The 19,476-nt window shown below is 44.9% G+C and overlaps 1 protein-coding gene across 3 annotated transcripts; it reads left to right on the top strand.

The window, feature by feature from the left end:
* Positions 1-211: 211 nt before the first annotated feature.
* On the top strand, positions 212-4,085 carry Cldn19 (claudin 19). 3 transcript variants are annotated; one of them, XM_040288478.2, is made up of 5 exons: positions 219-681; positions 1,409-1,639; positions 1,741-1,825; positions 3,410-3,562; positions 3,946-4,085. In XM_040288478.2, exons 1-5 carry the CDS (start codon positions 459-461, stop codon positions 3,992-3,994), a joined length of 741 nt encoding a protein of 246 aa, XP_040144412.1. In that variant the 5' UTR covers positions 219-458; the 3' UTR covers positions 3,995-4,085. The 3 variants fall into 3 exon arrangements, with proteins under 3 accessions (XP_077882196.1, XP_040144412.1, XP_005317946.1); XM_005317889.4 differs by having other exon boundaries at positions 226-681; positions 1,475-1,639; XM_078026070.1 differs by lacking the exon at positions 3,410-3,562 and having other exon boundaries at positions 212-681.
* Positions 4,086-19,476: the final 15,391 nt, after the last annotated feature.

Raw genomic sequence — 19,476 nt, 5'->3', positions numbered from 1 at the left:
GCGGATGAGATGATTATGGGAATTTTAGGGCTCTTGAATCAGGCTCCTAAAGGGGCTTCCCTGGGCAGAAAGACCTGGGGAGAGAGAGGATCACACCTCCCAATTCCTCCCTTCTCTACCCCTGAAAGATGGGGAGGGGCAGGGTACCCACCTGATCCCTGGCCCCACCTCCCACCCCAGGGGGCTGGGCATGAGCTTTGCTGGGGACCCTGTGCTGGCTCAGGCTGCAGCTGTGGGCGGGCCTCTGGCCTCTGCCAGCCTGGGTGCCTCCCCCTGCATTCTGAAGTCCAGAGCCACTGCCTTTGCTGCTGCCACAGCTGCCATCACCTCTCCTCCTCAGCCTCGGGCCACTCACTGCTTTTCCACCCCAGCTGCGACTCTCCTGGCCATGACCACACTGCCCCTAGGACCCTGACCCAACTCTGAGCCCTGGGACCCTTGGTCCCCTCCCCTGGGCCATGGCCAACTCAGGCCTCCAGCTCCTGGGCTACTTCCTGGCCCTGGGTGGCTGGGTGGGCATCATCGCCAGCACAGCCCTGCCGCAGTGGAAGCAGTCCTCCTATGCAGGTGACGCCATCATCACCGCTGTGGGCCTCTACGAAGGACTCTGGATGTCCTGCGCCTCCCAGAGCACTGGGCAGGTGCAGTGCAAACTCTATGACTCGCTGCTTGCCCTGGACGGTAGGCCCCGGGCCTGTGGGGCTGGGAGGCGGGGTGTGGGGTTGGGGAGGTCCACAGCACGCTTTCTCACAGTCTGCTCAGTGCTGAGTGCCACACTCCAGCCCCTGCAGATCCCCCACTCCAGCCCGTGCACATTTAAGAATCCAGGCCAACCTTGGCCCCTTGGGAGGCAGGGGCTCTAGGGTCCACCGTCTGGGGTCCAGATCCCATAACCTTGACAACCACTGAAACTTTTGCATCTGAGGTCCTCACCGTAGAGGGGAACTCTCACACTCTATAGGATAAGGGAGGTCGAATGGGATGAGGGCTCCGTGGACAGCTGAGCAGAGGTGCCATCAACTGTCCACACGGTGCCAGTCCAGGCAGGTTGTAGGCTTCCCTCAGGGACCCAGGTCTCCTGAGCTGGCCTGGGGCCCAGGCTGACATGCATACCCATGGAGAGGCGGGCATATAGCTACTACGGGTGATTCACAGGCAGAGGGGAAAGTGACCAGAGTCAGAATGGCTGACAGGGGTGACGGTTGCTGCTGGGGGCCAGGCTGAGCTGAGCTGGGCCTCCGACACCCTCAGCTCTTCCTTCTCTGCTTGGGAGGATGAACCAGGCCCAAGAGAAGGCAGCAGGAAAGTGCCAGGGGAAGTGGGAAATGGGATCAACGGTGAAGGGGACTCCCAACCCCACATCCTATTGTCACATCCCCACTGTCCTCTCTGTCTCACCTGTGGGCAGATGATCTACCTGCAGGCCCCACCTCTCCCCCAACCCCCATTCAGCTCCATCCTGGCCCTGCCCCAGGTCACATCCAGTCAGCGAGAGCCCTGATGGTGGTGGCTGTACTCCTGGGCTTTGTGGCCATGGTCCTCAGCGTCATTGGCATGAAGTGTACACGGGTCGGAGACAGCAACCCCATTGCCAAAGGCCGGGTAGCCATCTCCGGGGGTGCTCTCTTCATCCTGGCAGGTGAGTGCCCTTTTCACCTTCTTGGCCATGGCAGATAGCCCTAGCCTCAGTGGCTGACCAGGGGTCCACAGAACTGACCCACCTCCCTGCTTTGCCCCCAGGCCTGTGCACCTTGACTGCTGTCTCATGGTATGCCACCCTGGTGACTCAGGAGTTCTTCAACCCAAGCACACCTGTCAATGCCAGGTGAGTGCCAAGGCTGGGGCTCCCACTTCACCTCCTCTGGGGCCAATGGCCTTGCCTCCAGAGGTTACCTGGAGGGGGACATAAGGAATGGGTCCCAGCTGCTGTCTGGAGTGGAAAGCCAGACCAGTGCCCTTGGTAGGGACAGGAGGCCAGCTGAGGGTGCCCAGACTCAGCAAGGACTCTCCAAGCAGCTAAGTGCCCTGGCTCCGGGTTCTAATAGCTCTGAATGTTCTGGTGGGGTGACCTGCGAAAGTTATTGAATCTTTCCACACCTGCCTTCTTCTATAAACTGGAGCCAGAACCTAAGGACCAGCTTTTGCTGGTGAGAGTCCCCAAGACAATGCAGGTAAGGAATTCAACACGGTGCCTGGTTCCAGAGAGTGCTCAGTATATTCAATACAACTGGTGGCAGCAGGCTGAGGTGGCTTCCTGCAGGGGCAGCAGGTATTGGGATCCAGGGAAATGAGACTGGAGAAAAGGACAGATGGGGTAGGGCCTGGCTGCCATCGGAAGATTGTGCTCCTCATCCTGGAGTAGAAGGCAACGACAGTGGCTCTGCCGTAGAGTGTGGAAGAGGAGAAGAAGGCAAGACATTATGGTGGCTGCTGCAAAGTCAAGCAGAGGGCTCTGGGCCAGGGAGGAAGCAGTGGAAAGCAGGCTCAGAGACATCTGGAGACTAGAATGGTGGGAACCTCCAAGGCCCGTCCTACCTTCTCCACACTTCTCAGCCCAGCTGGGAGCAAGAACAGGGTCCCAACAGGCCTGGGGATGAGGGAGGATGAAAAAGGACGCCTGGGCTGTCATGTTTGGAAGAGGCAGAGAGGTGGGGAGGATGAAAAGCAGACTTCAGGGGTGAGGCTTGTTTCCTGAGCTGTCAATTACAGCCACAAAGATCCGCCAAGCAAGGCCTAGCTCAAGGAGCCGAACTAGAACTTGGCCCTTCATCCCTTCAACAGTCCTAAGGCTCCAGATTTGCCAGGCCTTGTGCTGAGCCCTGTCTGCCCTCTGCGTGCTCCAGGGACTGGAGGATCTCCTGCTGAGGGGGTGGGAAGGGTGGAATGAGAACAGAGGGGCATCAGAAAACCCCCTGTGAGGAGGTGGCATGTGAACTAGGACTCAAGGCGAGCCCCTGGGGAGGGCTGGGCTGACCAGCAGGCCTAGGTGCAGAGAGCCCAGTGAACAAGAGAGAAGAGGCTGGCCTTCTCCAGAAGGCAGTGGGGAGAGCCCTGGCTGGGAGCCCAGCAGGGAAAGAAGATGGCAGGGATCGCTCAGCTCCACCCAACCTCTAGGGCCCTCCCATACCCCCTCCACTGGCCAGACGAGGAATTGAGCCCGAGTTGCTCAGAGCAGGGGCTCTAGGCTAACCCTTGAGACTGGAGGCCAACCCTAGGCCTGGTTGGCCAGTGTGGTGTCATAGGCCGGGTGGGGCGAGGGAGGAAGCACAGTATTGTGAGCCCAACCTCCAGCTCCCCTCTCCCTGGTTTCTGCTGGTTTCTGGCTGAGGAGTAGGACCCTGAGAGGATGGGGTGAGGCAGGGCTAGGGCTTGTGACCACACCTAATGCCACTCTCCATCCCACTTGCAGGTATGAATTTGGCCCGGCTCTGTTCGTAGGCTGGGCCTCAGCTGGCCTGGCCATGCTGGGGGGCTCATTCCTCTGCTGCACATGCCCAGAGCCCGAGAGAGCCAACAGCAGCCCCCAGCCCTATCGCCCTGGACCCTCAACTGCTGCCCGAGAGTACGTCTGAATCCTGCCCATCCCGACCAGCCTTCCCACCTAGTGGCCCCCTCGCCCGACACTGCAGCCAGTCCCTGAAGCAACCTGGGCAGGGCCAGTAGGGCACACCAGGTCTCCCAAGCTCGGTCTGGGGCTTTGAGCACCTGATCCTCAACACATGTCTAGGTCTGGGCCTCTTCTAGTCACCCAGCTTGGATGCCCAGGTGGATCGTCAGCTCAGATCCCATTGCCCCTGCCCCGGGGAATGGGCTCAGGCAGGGCTGCTGTGAAGGCCAAGGTCCTACCCCACTGGCCAGGCCTGTGTCTAGGACTGACCTCCACAGACCCTGCCTCCCTCAGTGTTGCTCACCCCACTAACCGACTCTCTCTCTTTTGACTTTCAGACCTGTTGTTAAATTGCCCGCCTCCACCAAGGGTCCCCTGGGTGTGTAATGTCCAGGTCCCCAGCCAGGCCCTGTCCCCTGCCACACTAAGACTGTATGTTTGGTATTTTTTGGAAACAGAAATGAATATTCAGCCCCAAGTGTGATTCATTTGATCTGTCTGGGCATGGTTATGGCGGGGTCAGGCTCAGAGAGGTCAGAGCAGTCCCCCGGGGCTCCTGAGTGCATTACACGACACATGAAGGTGGAGCGGGAAAGAACCTGGGGTCCTGCCCCTGCCTAGTAACGCTCCCATCCTGGCCGTAGGCTTGGCCCAGGACATCCATGAGGAAGGTCCCACCCACCGCTAGAGGCTATCCCTGAGACCTGGCCCAGCACTGGAGCAGGCCCGGGGGGTCAGGAAGCCCCTGGAGTAGGGAGGGACCCACAAGTAACCCCAGACCCTGTGGGCTCTCTCAGGGAAGAGTCCCATGAGGTCCCCCAGCTGGAAGCTGGATCAGAGCTGGGTGAGGAGACATGTAGGAGCGCCCTCAGCAGAAGGGAATAGAAGGGCATTAGGACTGTCCTCAGCAAGGTCTGAAAGCACTAGCTCAGCTCCCACCCACATCCTACAATGGAGACTGGCAAAGCTCCATCCTGCACCTAGATGTGTCACTTGGAAGGGCTTATGGCCTGGAAGTGTGGGTATCACCCCCTTATACTGAAGGGTCGTGAAGTCCCAGAGGAACACAGGAGAGCCAGCCCTTAGAGTCCCAAGGTCAGCCATCATCCTTCAGCCTGTCTCCCCATGCAGAGTGCACAGGTCCTACCCTCATGCTCAGGTCTTTGCCACCCAGACACCTTCCGTGGACTCTGGGTCTCTCCCGTGTCCCACCTCCACCCTCTCCCACAGGCATGGCGACCTCCCGTGAAGAGGTGCCCATCACTGCTTCTTTTGCCCCTGCCTTACTCAGCCAGCCCTGCCTGGTGACCTCTACCACCTATCTGTGACATCTCCCACTAATTCACCAAATACCAAGAATGGCACAGCTTCTCCCTTGCACTGAACTCTGTGAGGTGAAGTGACCAAATCAGTCAAGATGACTGTCACACTGCAGCTAAGGACGGGGGAGGGGGGAGTCAGTGGCAGGGAGCTGTCATAAGTTGCCCCCACCTGGTCTGGAAGCTGCTGCACATCTGTCAGGCCTCCAGCCACAAGGGCAGCCTCCTAACCCTGAACAGGCTTCCCAGTAAAAGCAGTGGAAGAGTGGGTGCCTGAAGCCGTAATCCTGGGGCTCCCGACAGTGGGTGCACATTCAAGGCAGCTGGGGGTTGATTCTCAGGCTCCGCCCCCGAGACATCCCGATGGTCTGGGTGGACCTGGACATCAGAACTGTGTAGCTACTCCACACTGAGAGCACCTCTATGAGACCTAAGTGAAGGTCATTCTGAGGGGTCTGCAGAGGGACAAGGAGCCTCCAAGTAGAGGGAGGAGAGGGAGAGGAGGCCCCATCTCCCTCCGACCTTTCTGAAGACCAGGGCACAGAGGACACATCCACATCCTTCTGATCACATCCTTTGTGCTGAAACGATTTTGAGTTTGACTCCTGTTGCACACAGTCCAAAGAGCCCTATCTAACACAGAATTGGAACCTGGGAACTGAGCATCATGGGATACCAGCTGAGTAGGGCTGGGATTGTCCCCTTCCTAGTCCATGTATTTAGTAGTCCTTGCTATATGATTGTAAAACTGACCAGGAAAACTTATGTCATCTCTTGAGATTCAGAGGGCACCGGAGGCTTGGGAGAATGTCGAGATGGCATGTGCTGGTTTCAGGGGCAGGCTATGAGAGAGAAGCACCATGCAGACAGGGGACCTGACATCAGAGTCAAAAAACTTCAGTCTGTTCTCCGTTGAAAGGAGCCCTTTCTGCCGGAAGCCAGGGATTGGAGGGGCGGCATGCCAGGTACTCACCTCTCTGAATTGCACAACCGTTAATATACTGATTAAAAATGCATCAGACCCTGGCAGTGGGAAAGAGATGGCTGGGAGAACGAGAGGATTTTCTAGTCTCTCTGAAAGAATGTGGGGAGCCTCATCCCAAAGGCCTCTCTGAAGCAACCCTATTCAAATGCCTACATCAAGGTCACCTGGGCTGCCAACAAGAGGTAGGGCCAACTTTCCAGGCCTCGTGGCCAGCCTGTTGTTTACTGTCCTGTTCTCAAGGCTAAGGGATGGGGCAGAGAATCAAAGAGGTAAGGTTCAGACTCAAAAGGCTGGATACTAAAGCTTTTGCCATTGTTTGTTAATTAATAGAGTCCCCCAAGAAAGGAATTAGAGACCATAAAACTTGATTTTAGGAGGAAACAGGTACTCAGTCCTTAAGGAAAGCCCCTAGAAAGAAGCTTAATTGGAAAACATATATCTGCAAATATGACACATGAAACACTATTAAATGTATCAAAGAATTATTCCTTAATTTTGTGTGATGTATATTGCTAGGTTTGTGTGACGACACTGTGGGCTTACTTTTTATTTATTTATTTATTAGTTGTAGTTGGATACAATCCCTTTGGTTTTTATTTATTTATTTGTGGTGCTGAGGATCGAACCCAGTGACCAGCACATGCTAGGCGAGCTCTCCACCATTAAGTCACAAACCCAGCCCGGACACTGTAGTTTTAATTTTTTATACTCCAGGAGGGCTGGGGTTGTGGCTCAGTGGCAGAGCACTTGCCTAGCATGTGTGAGGCACTGGGTTTGATCCTCAATAACACACAAAAAAATAAATACATAAAGGTATTGTGTCCAACTACAACTAAAAATATATACATATACATATATATATATATGTATATATATATATGTGTATATTTTATACACACATATATAAATACTCCAGGAACAAGAAGTTCATGGGCAAGGAAAGCTTTAAAATGTTTGACAAATGTCAGTGGTATTTGGGGGTTCACCCTACACTTCTATTTGTATGTTTGTTTGCTACTGAAAGAAAAAATTCATAAAAAGTTTAAAAATACCACCAAGTTTTGCTGGTTGTATCATTTAATGTACTCCTTCTTACCAGGAGAATATGGTTGAGGAATACTCTTAAACTCTTGCTATTCAAAGCACAGCAGAATTGCATAACCTGGAAAATATGTTAGAAATGCAGAATCTTGCCAGGCATGGTGGCATATGCCTATGATCTCAGTGGCTCAGGAGGCTGATACAGGAGGATCTCAAGTTCAAGGTCAGCATCAGCAATTTAGTGAGGCCATAAACAATTTACTGAGACTCTGTCTCAAATTGAAAAGTAAATCTCAAACTGAAAGATAAAAAGAGCTGGGGATGTGGCTCAGTGAGAAAGCATGAGTGGCATGTGGGAGACCCTGAGTTCAATCCCTAGTAACACACACACAATGCAGAATCTTAGCCCCACAACCAGCCCTGGTGAGTCAGGCTCAGCATTTTATCAAGACCTACAGGTGGTTGGTGCACACACTTGTTTAAAAAAAAGTGCAGGCTAGTGAGGCACTTTTTTTTTTTTGGCGGGGGGCTGGGGTTTGAACCCAAGGTCTTGTGCTTGCAATGCAAGCACTTTACCAATTTAACCATATCCCCAGCCTTGTGGTGCTTTTTTTTTTTTTTTTTTTTTTTTTGAAAGAGAGGAGAGAGAGAGAAAATTTTTTTAATATTTATTTTTTAGTTTTCGGCAGACACAACATCTTTGTTTGTATGTGGTGCTGAGGATCGAACTGATAGACCCAACCTGATCTTTTCTTAAATTTGGGCATCTCGCCACAAAACCATGAAAAGATAATTTCGGCTTTACTATAAATTACTGCAAATTCTGAACCTACTTGGAATGCCTGCCCGTGCCCTGAACTCACCCATGTCCGGTTTTCCCTGACCAGATAACAACCCTTTCCTAAACCTTAGTGACGCCTCATAAATTCTGGCCTTCCCTGACCGGATAACAACCCTCTCCTAGTCTCTAAGATCTCCATAAATTCTGATGCCGGGGCCAGCAAAAATGTAAACTTGTGTTATGCTCCTCAGAGTGTTGTTTATCTGTAACCCCCCTTTGTGTAACTTTTTGGGCTATAAGACTGGGCCGCAAAGAAGCCTCGCCGCTGTCCTTGGCTCCCACGATTTTGATAGGCAAGGCAGCCCGGCCGGTCGAAATAATAAGCTTGCTTTAATTTGATTTTAATTGGAGTCAGTGGTCTTTACTTGCGTCGTGGTCTAACAGAACCCGGGCCGCACACATGCCAGGCGAGCGCGCTACCGCTTGAGCCACATCCCCAGCCCAAGGTGCTTCTTTTTAAAAAGAGAATTTCCTTTGAGCTTAGCCTGTTTTCCTCCACAGTTTGTTAGGTATGCTGAATGTGGTTCCTTGTATGATTTTGTCTACAGTTGGCCGCTTATCAGGAGCTACAGCTAAACCTGATCCAGGCAAAACTCAAAGAATTACACCAATCCTTCTGCTTTCTGACGTTTTCTTCTCATAAAAATATTTGATTCAGTGATTGAGAACATTGCAGACAGTTTTATTTATTTTAAACCCGCATGATGAAAACAGCTGAAAATAACTGGGTAAAGTATAAAAGTTTCTTCAAAGCATCAAAGGGGCTAAGATGCTACAGATCCCCAAGTCAAAACCCCAGGAGCTCCCCCTTCTCTCTCAGACATACAAAGGCTCTCAGGGTCTCCCTAATGCTGAGGGGTCCTTGGTTGGCATGGGCAGAGATCAGTGATATAAAAGGAAACTGAACAATTAGGAATGTACTGAAGATAATGGGAGTCAGGCTGTTCCCTGGCAAAGAGTAGATTTTCTACCCCCAGGAAGGCCCAGCATGGCCTAGGTGTGCCCAGCAGCAATGATACCCTGTGGCAATGGGCACACCTAGTCCATAGTTTGATTTCTTAATATTATTCTACACTAAAAGGTAGCAGGCTCCAAGAAGAAGTGGCTGACTCCAGGGGTAGGGCAGGGAAAGTACAAAACAAGCTTTGGGCAACTTGATGTTCCAGAACGAACTGCTCAAGAAAGAAACTGTTCAGGGATTGATGGAAACACGTACAAAGGATACAGAAGCAAGATTGAAGGTGCACCCACTGGCTTTGTCTGGGACAATTTGAGCATCAAAATAAATAATGATATTTATTTATTGACATCAGCATAATGGTCAAGTAGAGGGGCTTTGTAGAGGGTGCTTGCCCTTCTACAAAAAGGGACCAGAGCAAAGAATAAACAACTCTATTCCAACTGGACTGGCTGAGGAAGTCCCTTGGGAAGAAGCAGGGATGTGGCAAGATCCCTGTGAAGGCAGGGAATGTCCTTCTCCATCCCTTCATGTTCAGTCTATTTTTGTGTTAACCAAGGAGATCTTTCTTATTGGCCACGTACAGAAAGAAAGGTTGAGAAAGAAAGAAAAAGGAAAATTATAGACCAGGTCCCTGATAGGCAGAGATGCAGAAATTCTCAATAAAATACTAGGATATCAAATCCAACATTGCATCAGAAAGATCACACACCATAATCAAGTGGGATTTATCCCATGGACACAAAGATAGTTCAATGTACATAAATCAATAAATGTGATATATCAACAAGGACAAAACCCATATGATTATCTCAATAGATGCAGAAAAAAACATTCTTTAAAAGTTAAATGTTGGGGCTGGGGATGTGGCTCAAGCGGTAGCGCGCTCGCCTGGCATGCGTGCGGCCCGGGTTCGATCCTCAGCACCACATACAAACAAAGATGTTGTGTCCGCCAAATACTAAAAAATAAATATTAAATTCTAAAAAAAAAAAAAAAAAAAAAAAAAAATAAAAGTTAAATGTTCCAGGGCTGGAGTTATAGCTCACTGGTAGAGCACTTGCCTAGCATGTGTGAGACACTGGGTTCAATCCTCAGCACCACATAAAAATAAATAATAAAGGTATAAAAAATAAAACATTAAAAAAAGTCAAGTGTCCCTTCATGATAAACACTCTAAATAAATTAGGTATAGAAGGAACTTAGCTCAACACAATTAAGGAATATATGGCAAACCCAAGCTAACATTATAGTGAATGGAGGAAAACTTGAAAGCATTTCCTCTAAGATCAGGAACGACAAGGATGTCCACCACCACTGCTTTTATTCAATATAGTTCTGGGAATCTAGTCAAAGCAATCAGTAGAAAAAAAAGAAAAGAAAAGAAAAGAGAAGAGAAGAGAAGAGAAGAGAAAAGAAAAGAAAAGAAAGACATCCAAATTTGAAAGGAGGAAGTCCCTGTTTGTATATGACATGATTGTAAATAAAGAAAAGACTGTAAAAAATAATAGATGAATTTAGGAATTTGCAGGATAGATCAATGTACAAAAATCAGTAGCATTTTGCCAAGCATGGTGGTGCACACCTACAATCCAAACTGCTTGATCAGCTGAGGCAGGAGGATCACCAGTTCAAGGATATCCTGGGCAACATAGTGAGGTTCTGTTTCAAAATTAAATTAACAAAACCCAGTAGCATCTCTATGTACCAATAACAAACTAGTTGAAAAAGAAATCAAGAAAGCAATCCCATTTACAATAGTTACTACAAAAAAGAAAAAATATCCAGGAATAAATTTAACCAAAGATGAAAGAAATTGAAGAGGACACACACACACACACACACACACACACACACACACACACACACACACACACACACGAAAGACATCTCGGGATGGGGATGTGGCTCAAGCAGTAGCGCGCTCGCCTGGCATGCGTGCAGCCCGGGTTCGATCCTCAGCACCACATACCAACAAAGATGTTGTGTCTGCCGAGAACTAAAAAATAAATATTAAAAATTCTCACTCTCTCTTTAAAAAAAAAAAAAGACATCTCATGTTCGTGGATTAGAAGAATAAATATTTTTTAAATGTCCATATTGCCCAAAGCAATCTGCAGATTCAATGCAAACCCAATCAAAATACCAATGACAGCCTTGTGTGGTGGTGCACACCTATAATCCCAGTAACTTGGAAGGCTGAGGCAAGAAGATTGCAAGTTCTAAGCCAGCCTGGGAAAATTAGGGAGACTTTGTCTCAAAAGTGAAAAATCAGGGGCTGGAGTTGTGGCTCAGTAGTAGAGCACTTGCCTAGAATGTGTGAGGCACTGGGTTCGATTCTCAGCACCACATATAAAGAAATAAAGTAAAGATCCATTGACAACTAAAAAAAAGAAAGAAAGAAAGAAAATTTTTTAAAAAATCAAAGAAAGGGTTGGGGAAGTAGCTCAGTAGTAAAGCACCCCTGGGTTCAATCCCCAGTACCACAAGAAACAAAAGAGAGCAGGGAAAGAAAGAAAGAAGAGAGAAATAAGCCAGGCACAGATAGTTGAACACATATTCTCATGGAAGCTAGAAAAAGTTGATCTCATACAAACAGCAAACAGAATGGTAGTTACCAGAGGCTGGGAAGGCTGATGGGGAGAGAGAATGTTCAACAGGTAAGGGGTGAAGATGAACGGGAAGAATCACTTCAAATGTTCTCTGGCATAGCAGGATATCCCCAAATGACAACAGTTAATATATATTTCAAAATAGCTAGTAGAGAGGACTTGGTTCCCAACACAAAGAAATGATAAATGTTTGAGGGATGAATGTACCAATCACCCTGATTGGATCATTGCACATTGTATGCGTGTATTGAAATATCATTCTAGGGCTGGGGATGTGGCTCAAGCGGTAACACACTTGCCTGGCATGCGGGGGGTGCTGGGTTCGATCCTCAGCACCACATAAAAATAAAATAACCATGTTATGTCCACCGAAAACTGAAAATTAAAAAAAAAAAGAAATATCATTCTATACTCCTTGAACATGTACAATTTTGGGGGGTCAATTAAAAATAACAGTAATATTTTTAAAAGAGTCAAAAGAAAAAATAATGAGAATGAGTAATGAATTTTAACTCACTGAATAAGAACCCATTAGATATGAATGGTTAAATAAATGGGAGAGAAGAAAAGACTACCTTACAGTAAAATACCAATTAAAATGAATAATTTATTAACTATTAAGTATAAGGCAATAACTTCACAGGGGTGAAATACAGAAGACCTAGCTTAATCAAGTGATAAGCACTAATACTGCCAGTCATGAGACAAATAAAAATGTGTGCTCCTTGATATAATGAACCGAGGAGAATAGAACACAGCATCGCTCACACAGTATTGTTTCTAAAGGTACATAAATAACTCAAATAAATATGATGAGATAGAAAAACACAAATTGAGTATTACTTCATGAAATAACTGTTCATAGCTTTCAAAATTGTCAGATATAAAAGACAAGGAAAGACTGAGGGGTTGTTTCAGCCTGAGGAGACTGAAGGGATGTCATGACAAAACGCAGCGGGTGATCTTGGATTGGATTCTAGACCTATAAATGTCATTTGGATAACCAGTGACATTTGAATGAGGTCTGTGGTTTAGAAGATAATATGACATCAAAGTTAACTTCCTGAGCTTCATAGTTTTACTGTGGTCCTAGAGGACGTTGGCTTTGTTTTCTAGGAAGTAAATTCATTGTTCCTCAACTTTTGAACATATCATTGGCTGAAAATGTATTCACTACATGTAGCCTACCAAACATCCCAGCTCGGCAATACAGTGCCCAGGAGAATATTGATGGTTTACTCTTGTGACCATGGGCTGACTGGGAGCTGTTGCTGCCCAGCATCAGAGAGTATTACTAGCCCTGGAAAAGATCAAAATTCAAAGTGCTGTTTCTACTGAATGCATATTACTTCTGCAACATCATAAAGCCAATAAAGTGTATGTGTAACCATCACTAAGTCGGGCCATGTATACTAAGAAGATAATGAGACATTAGAAATAATATGCATAGATACATATGAAGAGAATTATAAGAAATATTTATAGCAAAATATTAATTAGGTAATCTAAGTGAAGGGTATTCGTGAATTCTTTATTATTCTTGAAACTTTTCTCTAAGTTTAATTCTTTCAACATTAAAAGTTAAAAAAAACGCATGCCTATAATCCCAACTGCTCGGGAGGCTGAGGCAGGAGGATCACGAGTTAAAAGACAGCCTCAGCAACTTAACTCAGCGAGACCCTGTCTATAAATACAAAATAGGGCTGGGGATGTGGCTCAAGCCGTAGCGCGCTCGCCTGGCATGCGTGCGGCCCGGGTTCGATCCTCAGCACCACATACTAACAAAGATGTTGTGTCCGCCGAGAACTAAGAAATAAATATTAAAAAAATTCTCTCTCTCTCTCTCCTCTCTCACTCTCTCTTTAAAAAAAATAAAATAAAATAAAAAAATAAAATAAAAAAATAAAATAAAATAAAATACAAAATAGGGCTGGGGATGTGGCTCAGTGGTTAAGCACCCCTGGGTTCAATCAACCCCCAGTTATCAAAGTCTTGGGAAAGCTAGAATACTGAGAAGTGCTCTTCTCGGGAGAACTTTGCAAGTCTAAGCCAATTTAGATACTTCTTGGATGGGAATGGGGGGAAGCCCTGGGATCACTTACAGTAAGAGATCTAATAATCCTTCCTGCATTAAAATGAAAACCCAACTGTAATACCCTCACCATAAGAATGACAGAATTTCCCTAGCCTCAAGGCAGAGGTAGGAAAAATACCAGAGAAATAGCCAGAAGCCAACTCTCTTGTGGAATTGAAGCCCAAATTCATATCACCTGAGTGGTCTCCCTGAAAATTTGTTCAGGGACTGTGATGTCCACAGTTATTCAACACCCAGGGAAATCCTATCTGGAATAAGATATCTTTACCCTAAGTCCCAAAGACCTCCTACAAATAATTTTTCAAGCTCAATTTATGACATTCAAAAGTAATCAAGCCCAAAAGGAAACAACAGAAACAGATCCATAAAGATCTAGATACTAGAATTATCGAATATAAATTATAAAGCAATATTCTTACACTGGTGTGGTGGTGCATACCTATAATCCCAGCTAGTTGGGAGGCTGAGGAGGGAGGATCACAGTTCAAGGCCAGCCTTGGCAACTTAGACCCTGTCTCAAAAATAAAATTTAAAAAGAGGTGGAGGTGTTGCTCAGTGGTGGAGGGCTTGCCTAGCATTGGTGAGCACCTGGGTCCAATCCCTACTACTGCAAACAAACAAACAAACAAAAACCCAATATTCTTACAATGTTTAAAGAAATAAGACATTTTTAAAAGCATTTGAATGGGATGGAAAAATCATTAAAACGGATTCAGCATATTTGTAAACAAACTAAATAGAAACAACAAAATAAACTCAATGGGATGCATGGATAATTCAATGGGGGAAGAATCATCTTTTCAATAAATAGTGCCAGGGTCACTGAAGAGTCATATGCAAAAATCAAGTTTGAGCCCCTACCTCAAATCACATACAAAAATTAACTCAGAGTGAATCATTAGACTCAAATGTGAAATAATAAACTATAGAACTCTAAGGAAAAAATATAGGAGTATATATATATATTTTTTTAACCTCAAGTCTGGCAATGGGTTTCTCAAATAAAATGCCAAGAGTATAAAGGACAGAAGAAAAATACACAAATGGAACTACACTGAAATTAAACACTTTGTGTTGCAAATCATATCAGTACCAAAAAATAAAAATAAAAAAATAACAATCCACAGACTGAGAAAATTTTTTCCATATCATATATCTGATAAGAAACTTGAATCCAGAAATATATAAGAAAGTCCTACAACTCAATAATTAAAAGACAATTTTAAAGTGGACAAAGGATTTCAATAGACATTTTTTAAAGGAAAGGATCCTCTTACCTCCACCTTCCAAGTAGCTGGGGCTACAGGTACATGCCACTGTGCCTAGTTGCTGATTTTATTAGTTCTAACCATTGTGTGTGTATAAACTTTAGGGACTTTTCTACATATAACATCATATTAACTGTCAACAGAGATCATTTACTTTTCCCCCAATTTTGGGTGTGTATATTAGTGGTGATTGAACACAGGCCTCATGCATACTAGGTAAATGATCAACCACTGAGCTCCATCCTAGCCCTTTCTATTTTTTTTTTTAAATAAATTTTGTTTATTTATTTATTTATTAGTTCTCGGTGGACACAACATCTTTGTTGGTATGTGGTGATGAGGATCCAACCCGGGCCGCACGCATGCCAGACGAGCGCGCTACCGTTTGAGCCACATCCCCAGCACAGCCCTTTCTATTTTTGAGAAAGAGTTTCACTAAGTTGCCAAGGTTGGCCTCAAATTTACAATCCTTCTTCTTGACCTCTGGAGTAGCTGGGATTATAGGCACATACCACCACGCACAATTCTTCTTCAACTTAGATGACTTTTACTCCTTTTCTTGCCATAAAATAAGTACTTGCTTTGGCTAGTATTTCCAGTAATACATTGAAGTGGTGAAAGTCATCATGCACAGTGGCATGTACCTGTAATCCCACCTAAACAGAGGCAGAGGCAGGAGGATCACAAGTTCAAGGCTGGCTTACGCCAGTGAGCCAGTCGGTTTTGTTTTTTTTTTCTAAATATTTATTTTTAAGTTTTAGGTGGACACAATATCTTTATTTTACATTTACGTGGTGCTGAGGATTGATCCCAGTGCCTCGTGCATGCTAGGCAAGCACTCCACCTCTGAGCCACAACCCCAGCCCCAGTGAGCCAGTCTTAAACTTCAGGTTTTGACCTCTAGTACCACAATGGAAAAAAAAAAAAAAAAAGAAAGAGGACATCCTAGTCCATTATTTTAGTCTTTTGCCAGTGAGAATGAATATTCACTGTGGGATTCCATATGACTTTCAGTATGTTGCATAGTTTTCTTTATTCCTTGTTAGTTTAAGTCATGAAGCAGATTGGATAGTGCCAAATGCTTTTTCTAAATTAGGTTGAACCATCCTTGCATTTTAGGAATCCCGATTATTCTGTGAATTATAATCCTTTTAGTACATAATGAATCAGGTTTGCATGTTTCAATTTGTTGAGGATTTATTGCATGTTTTTCAAGTATATTGACCCATATTTTTTTTCTTGTGGACTTCTTGTCTGACTTTTCTACTAGAGTAATAATGCTCTCCTCATAGAATTAATAAAGTGTACCCTCCCTTCAATTTTGATGAAAGGTCAAGAAGGCTTAGTGTTCTTTAATTCTCAGTAGGGTTTACCAGTGAAATCAAGTTGAATGAAGGCTTCTATAAGGTTCTCAATGACAGATTCAGTCTCTTTAGTCATTATAGATTCAGTTTTGATACAATTTGTTTTCCTAAAAATTTGTTCATTTCATATGGAATTGAAATGAACACACCTTTTTTTTTTGGTAAAATTTGTACTTCTTAGTTATACATGACAGTAGAATGTATTTTGACATATCATATATGCATGGAGCATAACTTCCATTTATTTGGGAGGGATACTGGGGATTGAACTCAGGGGCACTGGACCACCGATTCACATCCCCAGCCCTAATTTGTATTAAAGACAGGTTCTCACTGAATTGCTTAGCACCTTGCTTTTGCTGAGGCTGGCTTTGAACTTGCAATCCTCCTGCCTTAGCCTCCTGAGCTGCTGGGATTATGGGTAGGCGCCACTGTGTCCAGCAAACTTCACATTTGTGGCTGTACATTACTATGTAGAGTTACACTGGTTGTGTATTCATTTAAGTTATGTCTGATTCATTCTATTGTCTTTCTCCTTCCCATCCCTCCTCCCCTTCCCCACAGTATGCCAGATCCAATCAGGCAAATCTCCTTTTCTCCTTGCCCCTGACCCCTATTATGAGTCAGTATTCGCCTATCAGAGAATACTGGCCTTTGGTTTTTGGGATTAGCTTTATTTTGCATAGCATGATAGTCTACAGTTCCACCCATTTACTTGCAAATGCCATCATTCCATTCTTCTTTATGGCTGAGTAATATTCCATTGTGTATATGTACACTGTCTTTATCCATTTATCTGTTGAGGGGTACCTAGGTTGGTTCTACAGCTTAGGTATTGTGAATTGAGCTGCTATAAAGATTGATGTGGCCACACCACTATAGTATGCTGATTTTAAAAATCTTTTGGGTATATGCCGAGGAGTGGGATAAGTGGGTCAAATGGTGGTTCCATCCCAAGTTTTCTGAGGAATTCCACACTGCTTTCCAGAGTGATTGCATCAATTTGCAGTACCTTCAACCCCACATCCTCGCCAACATTTATTGTTACTTATTGATAACTGCCATTCTGACTAGAGGTGAAATCTCAGTGTAGTTCTATTTTGCATTTCTGATTGCTAGATATATTGAACATTTTCCATGCATTCATTCACCAATTGTATTTCTTCTATGAAGTAAATGTTCAGTTCTTTTGCCCATTTATTGATTGGGTTATTTGGTGTTTTTTTTTTTGAGTTCTTTATATATCCTGGAAATGCTCTGAGTGAGGTGCAGGTGGCAAATATTTTCTCCCATTTTGTAGGTTCTTATGTTCTTGATTGCTTCCTTTGCTGTGAAGACATTTTTTTTTTTTTTTGTGGTGCTGGTGTAGTATTAATTTCAGAAACTTAATAGGAATCACATTAAATCTGCCTATCCAAGAACATGTGAGGTCTTTCAATCTTCTAAGGTATTCTTCAGTTTCTTTATTAAAGTTCTATAATTTTCATTTAGAGTGGTCAAGTGTCCCAGATTTCAATCCCTGGCACCAACCCCCACTATTTAAGTTTTTGATATAACGTATGATGATCTCCCCTGAATACTAATCTCATAAGCCCTTGAGAAGCAAGTATTCTATTCACATTGGGAATGTCTCGTCAGCTGACTTACTGCTGTTCAATTCCTGTTATTACTTTTATTGGATGTTTTCATCTGTAATTAAAGAAGACTCCAACTATCACAATGTAAGTTTCTATTTCACCCTTCAATCCTGTTAATTTATTTATATTAACTAGACTTGTTTTAGGTGCATGTTTCTAACTGTTCTTGTTATGCTGAACATCTTATCAATGTAATAGTCTTACCGAAGTTTCCAAGTGCTTTGCTAAATTGACCTGCTTTAGACTAAAAGTCCTCCCCTCTTAGCCTCCCATGCTGCTGGGATTAGAAGCATGCACTACCTCACCTGGGCTAATACAGCATATTGGTCAATCTCTTTTCCATGCTTATATTTTCAAGATATTTTCTTCATTGTATCTAATATGAATCTCTTATAGATGCTATCATTCTGTTACTGAAGAGAAATGCATCCATTTCCTTTAAAGTACTTGTTGATTAGGAAGGACTATCATATCTCTGCCATTTTGCTATTTCTTTCCTATATGCCTTGTGGATATTTTTTGCTCCTCCCTCTTTAGTTTTTTTTTTTTGTTGTTGTTGGTAAAACACTCCATTTCCTTTTGTATTTCTTTTGTGACTATCTTTAACACCCTAAAGTTACAACACTTCAATATAAATTTATGCCATACTAATTTCAAAAAATTAAGTGACAAAAAATTCAGCAAGGTTTTGGATCAAGATTCTGATGTTCCGGGCTGGGGATGTGGCTCAAGCGGTAGCACGCTCGCCTGGCACGCGTACGGCCCGGGTTGGATCCTCAGCACCACATACCAACAAAGATGTTGTGTCCGCCGAGAACTAAAAAATAAATATCAAAAAAAAAAAAAAAAAAAAAAAGATTCTGATGTTCCTACTCAGACATCTTCCCAGAAGCCTCTCATCTCCTTAACTTAATGAGGCATTCTGAGAGCCATCAAGGATCCTGAGAATGTGCAGTGGAAGCATCCTAGACTACCTTGAGGAAATAATTAGTTCAGGTGAAGTCATGAGGGCAGGGTCTCAAGGAAAATACCACAGGGTGTTAAGAGACTTCTGCAGTGTCTTCAAGTTCAATTTTTAACTTGGGGTGGGCCTTTAACCCAACCTCCAGAACTGTGAGAAATAAACTTGTGTTGCTTAAGTTCCTAGTCTATAGTATTCTGTGATAGCAGATCAATGTGGGGAGCCATATTGAGTCACCACACCTTCCAGTCCTGATGCACCACAGGGATCTGAAAGATCATTGTAGTCTGGTGTGGTCCTTCCATGACTCACCCCCCGGCCCCCCATAGCAAGGCCAGTCTTCTGAGTAGGCATACCCCTGAGGTTGAGCTACACTCTCTATTTTGTAATCCTACCCCTTTGCCCTGTTTGGGATAGAATGTTCCATGGAAACTCTCTTCGAGTCCCCTTCTCTTGCTCTGCTTTTGGGTGTAGACTTCCTAGATGTCAATCTGCCGAACATAGGCAATCACAAAGCTAGTTTCAACATCCTCCCCAAACCTGACACCTTGCCCTCATTTAAAAGGCTTCTCCCCAATAGAAGGGTTCAGCATGTGTTCTTTTCAAGGACCCCTAAGATCAGAAGACCTAAAGAAAAGGTATCCCTGTCTCGTGTGATTATTTTGTGCAGCCCAGTTCATCTGGAGTGACCCTCAGTGTTTCAGTTGTGGAACTCAACAGGTCAAACGGGCCAAGACAGAGTCATACTACTTGTCTTCTCTTCCAGATGCAACTGTCACTTCCTTCAT

This window comes from Ictidomys tridecemlineatus, chromosome 11, assembly GCF_052094955.1.
Source record: "Ictidomys tridecemlineatus isolate mIctTri1 chromosome 11, mIctTri1.hap1, whole genome shotgun sequence".
Classification (NCBI taxonomy): Eukaryota; Metazoa; Chordata; class Mammalia; order Rodentia; family Sciuridae; genus Ictidomys; species Ictidomys tridecemlineatus.
The sequence above is the reverse complement of the archived record's forward strand: the minus strand, read 5'-3'. Positions and strand labels throughout refer to the sequence as shown.

Bases quoted from the DNA above. Each gene is read 5' to 3' on its own strand.
- Cldn19 (XM_040288478.2), top strand. From the start codon at position 459: ATGGCCAACTCAGGCCTCCAGCTCCTGGGCTACTTCCTGGCCCTGGGT. The intron at 1,640-1,740 runs GTGAGTGCCCTT...CTTTGCCCCCAG, and splicing joins TGCTCTCTTCATCCTGGCAG to GCCTGTGCACCTTGACTGCT. The intron at 1,826-3,409 runs GTGAGTGCCAAG...TCCCACTTGCAG, and splicing joins AGCACACCTGTCAATGCCAG to GTATGAATTTGGCCCGGCTC.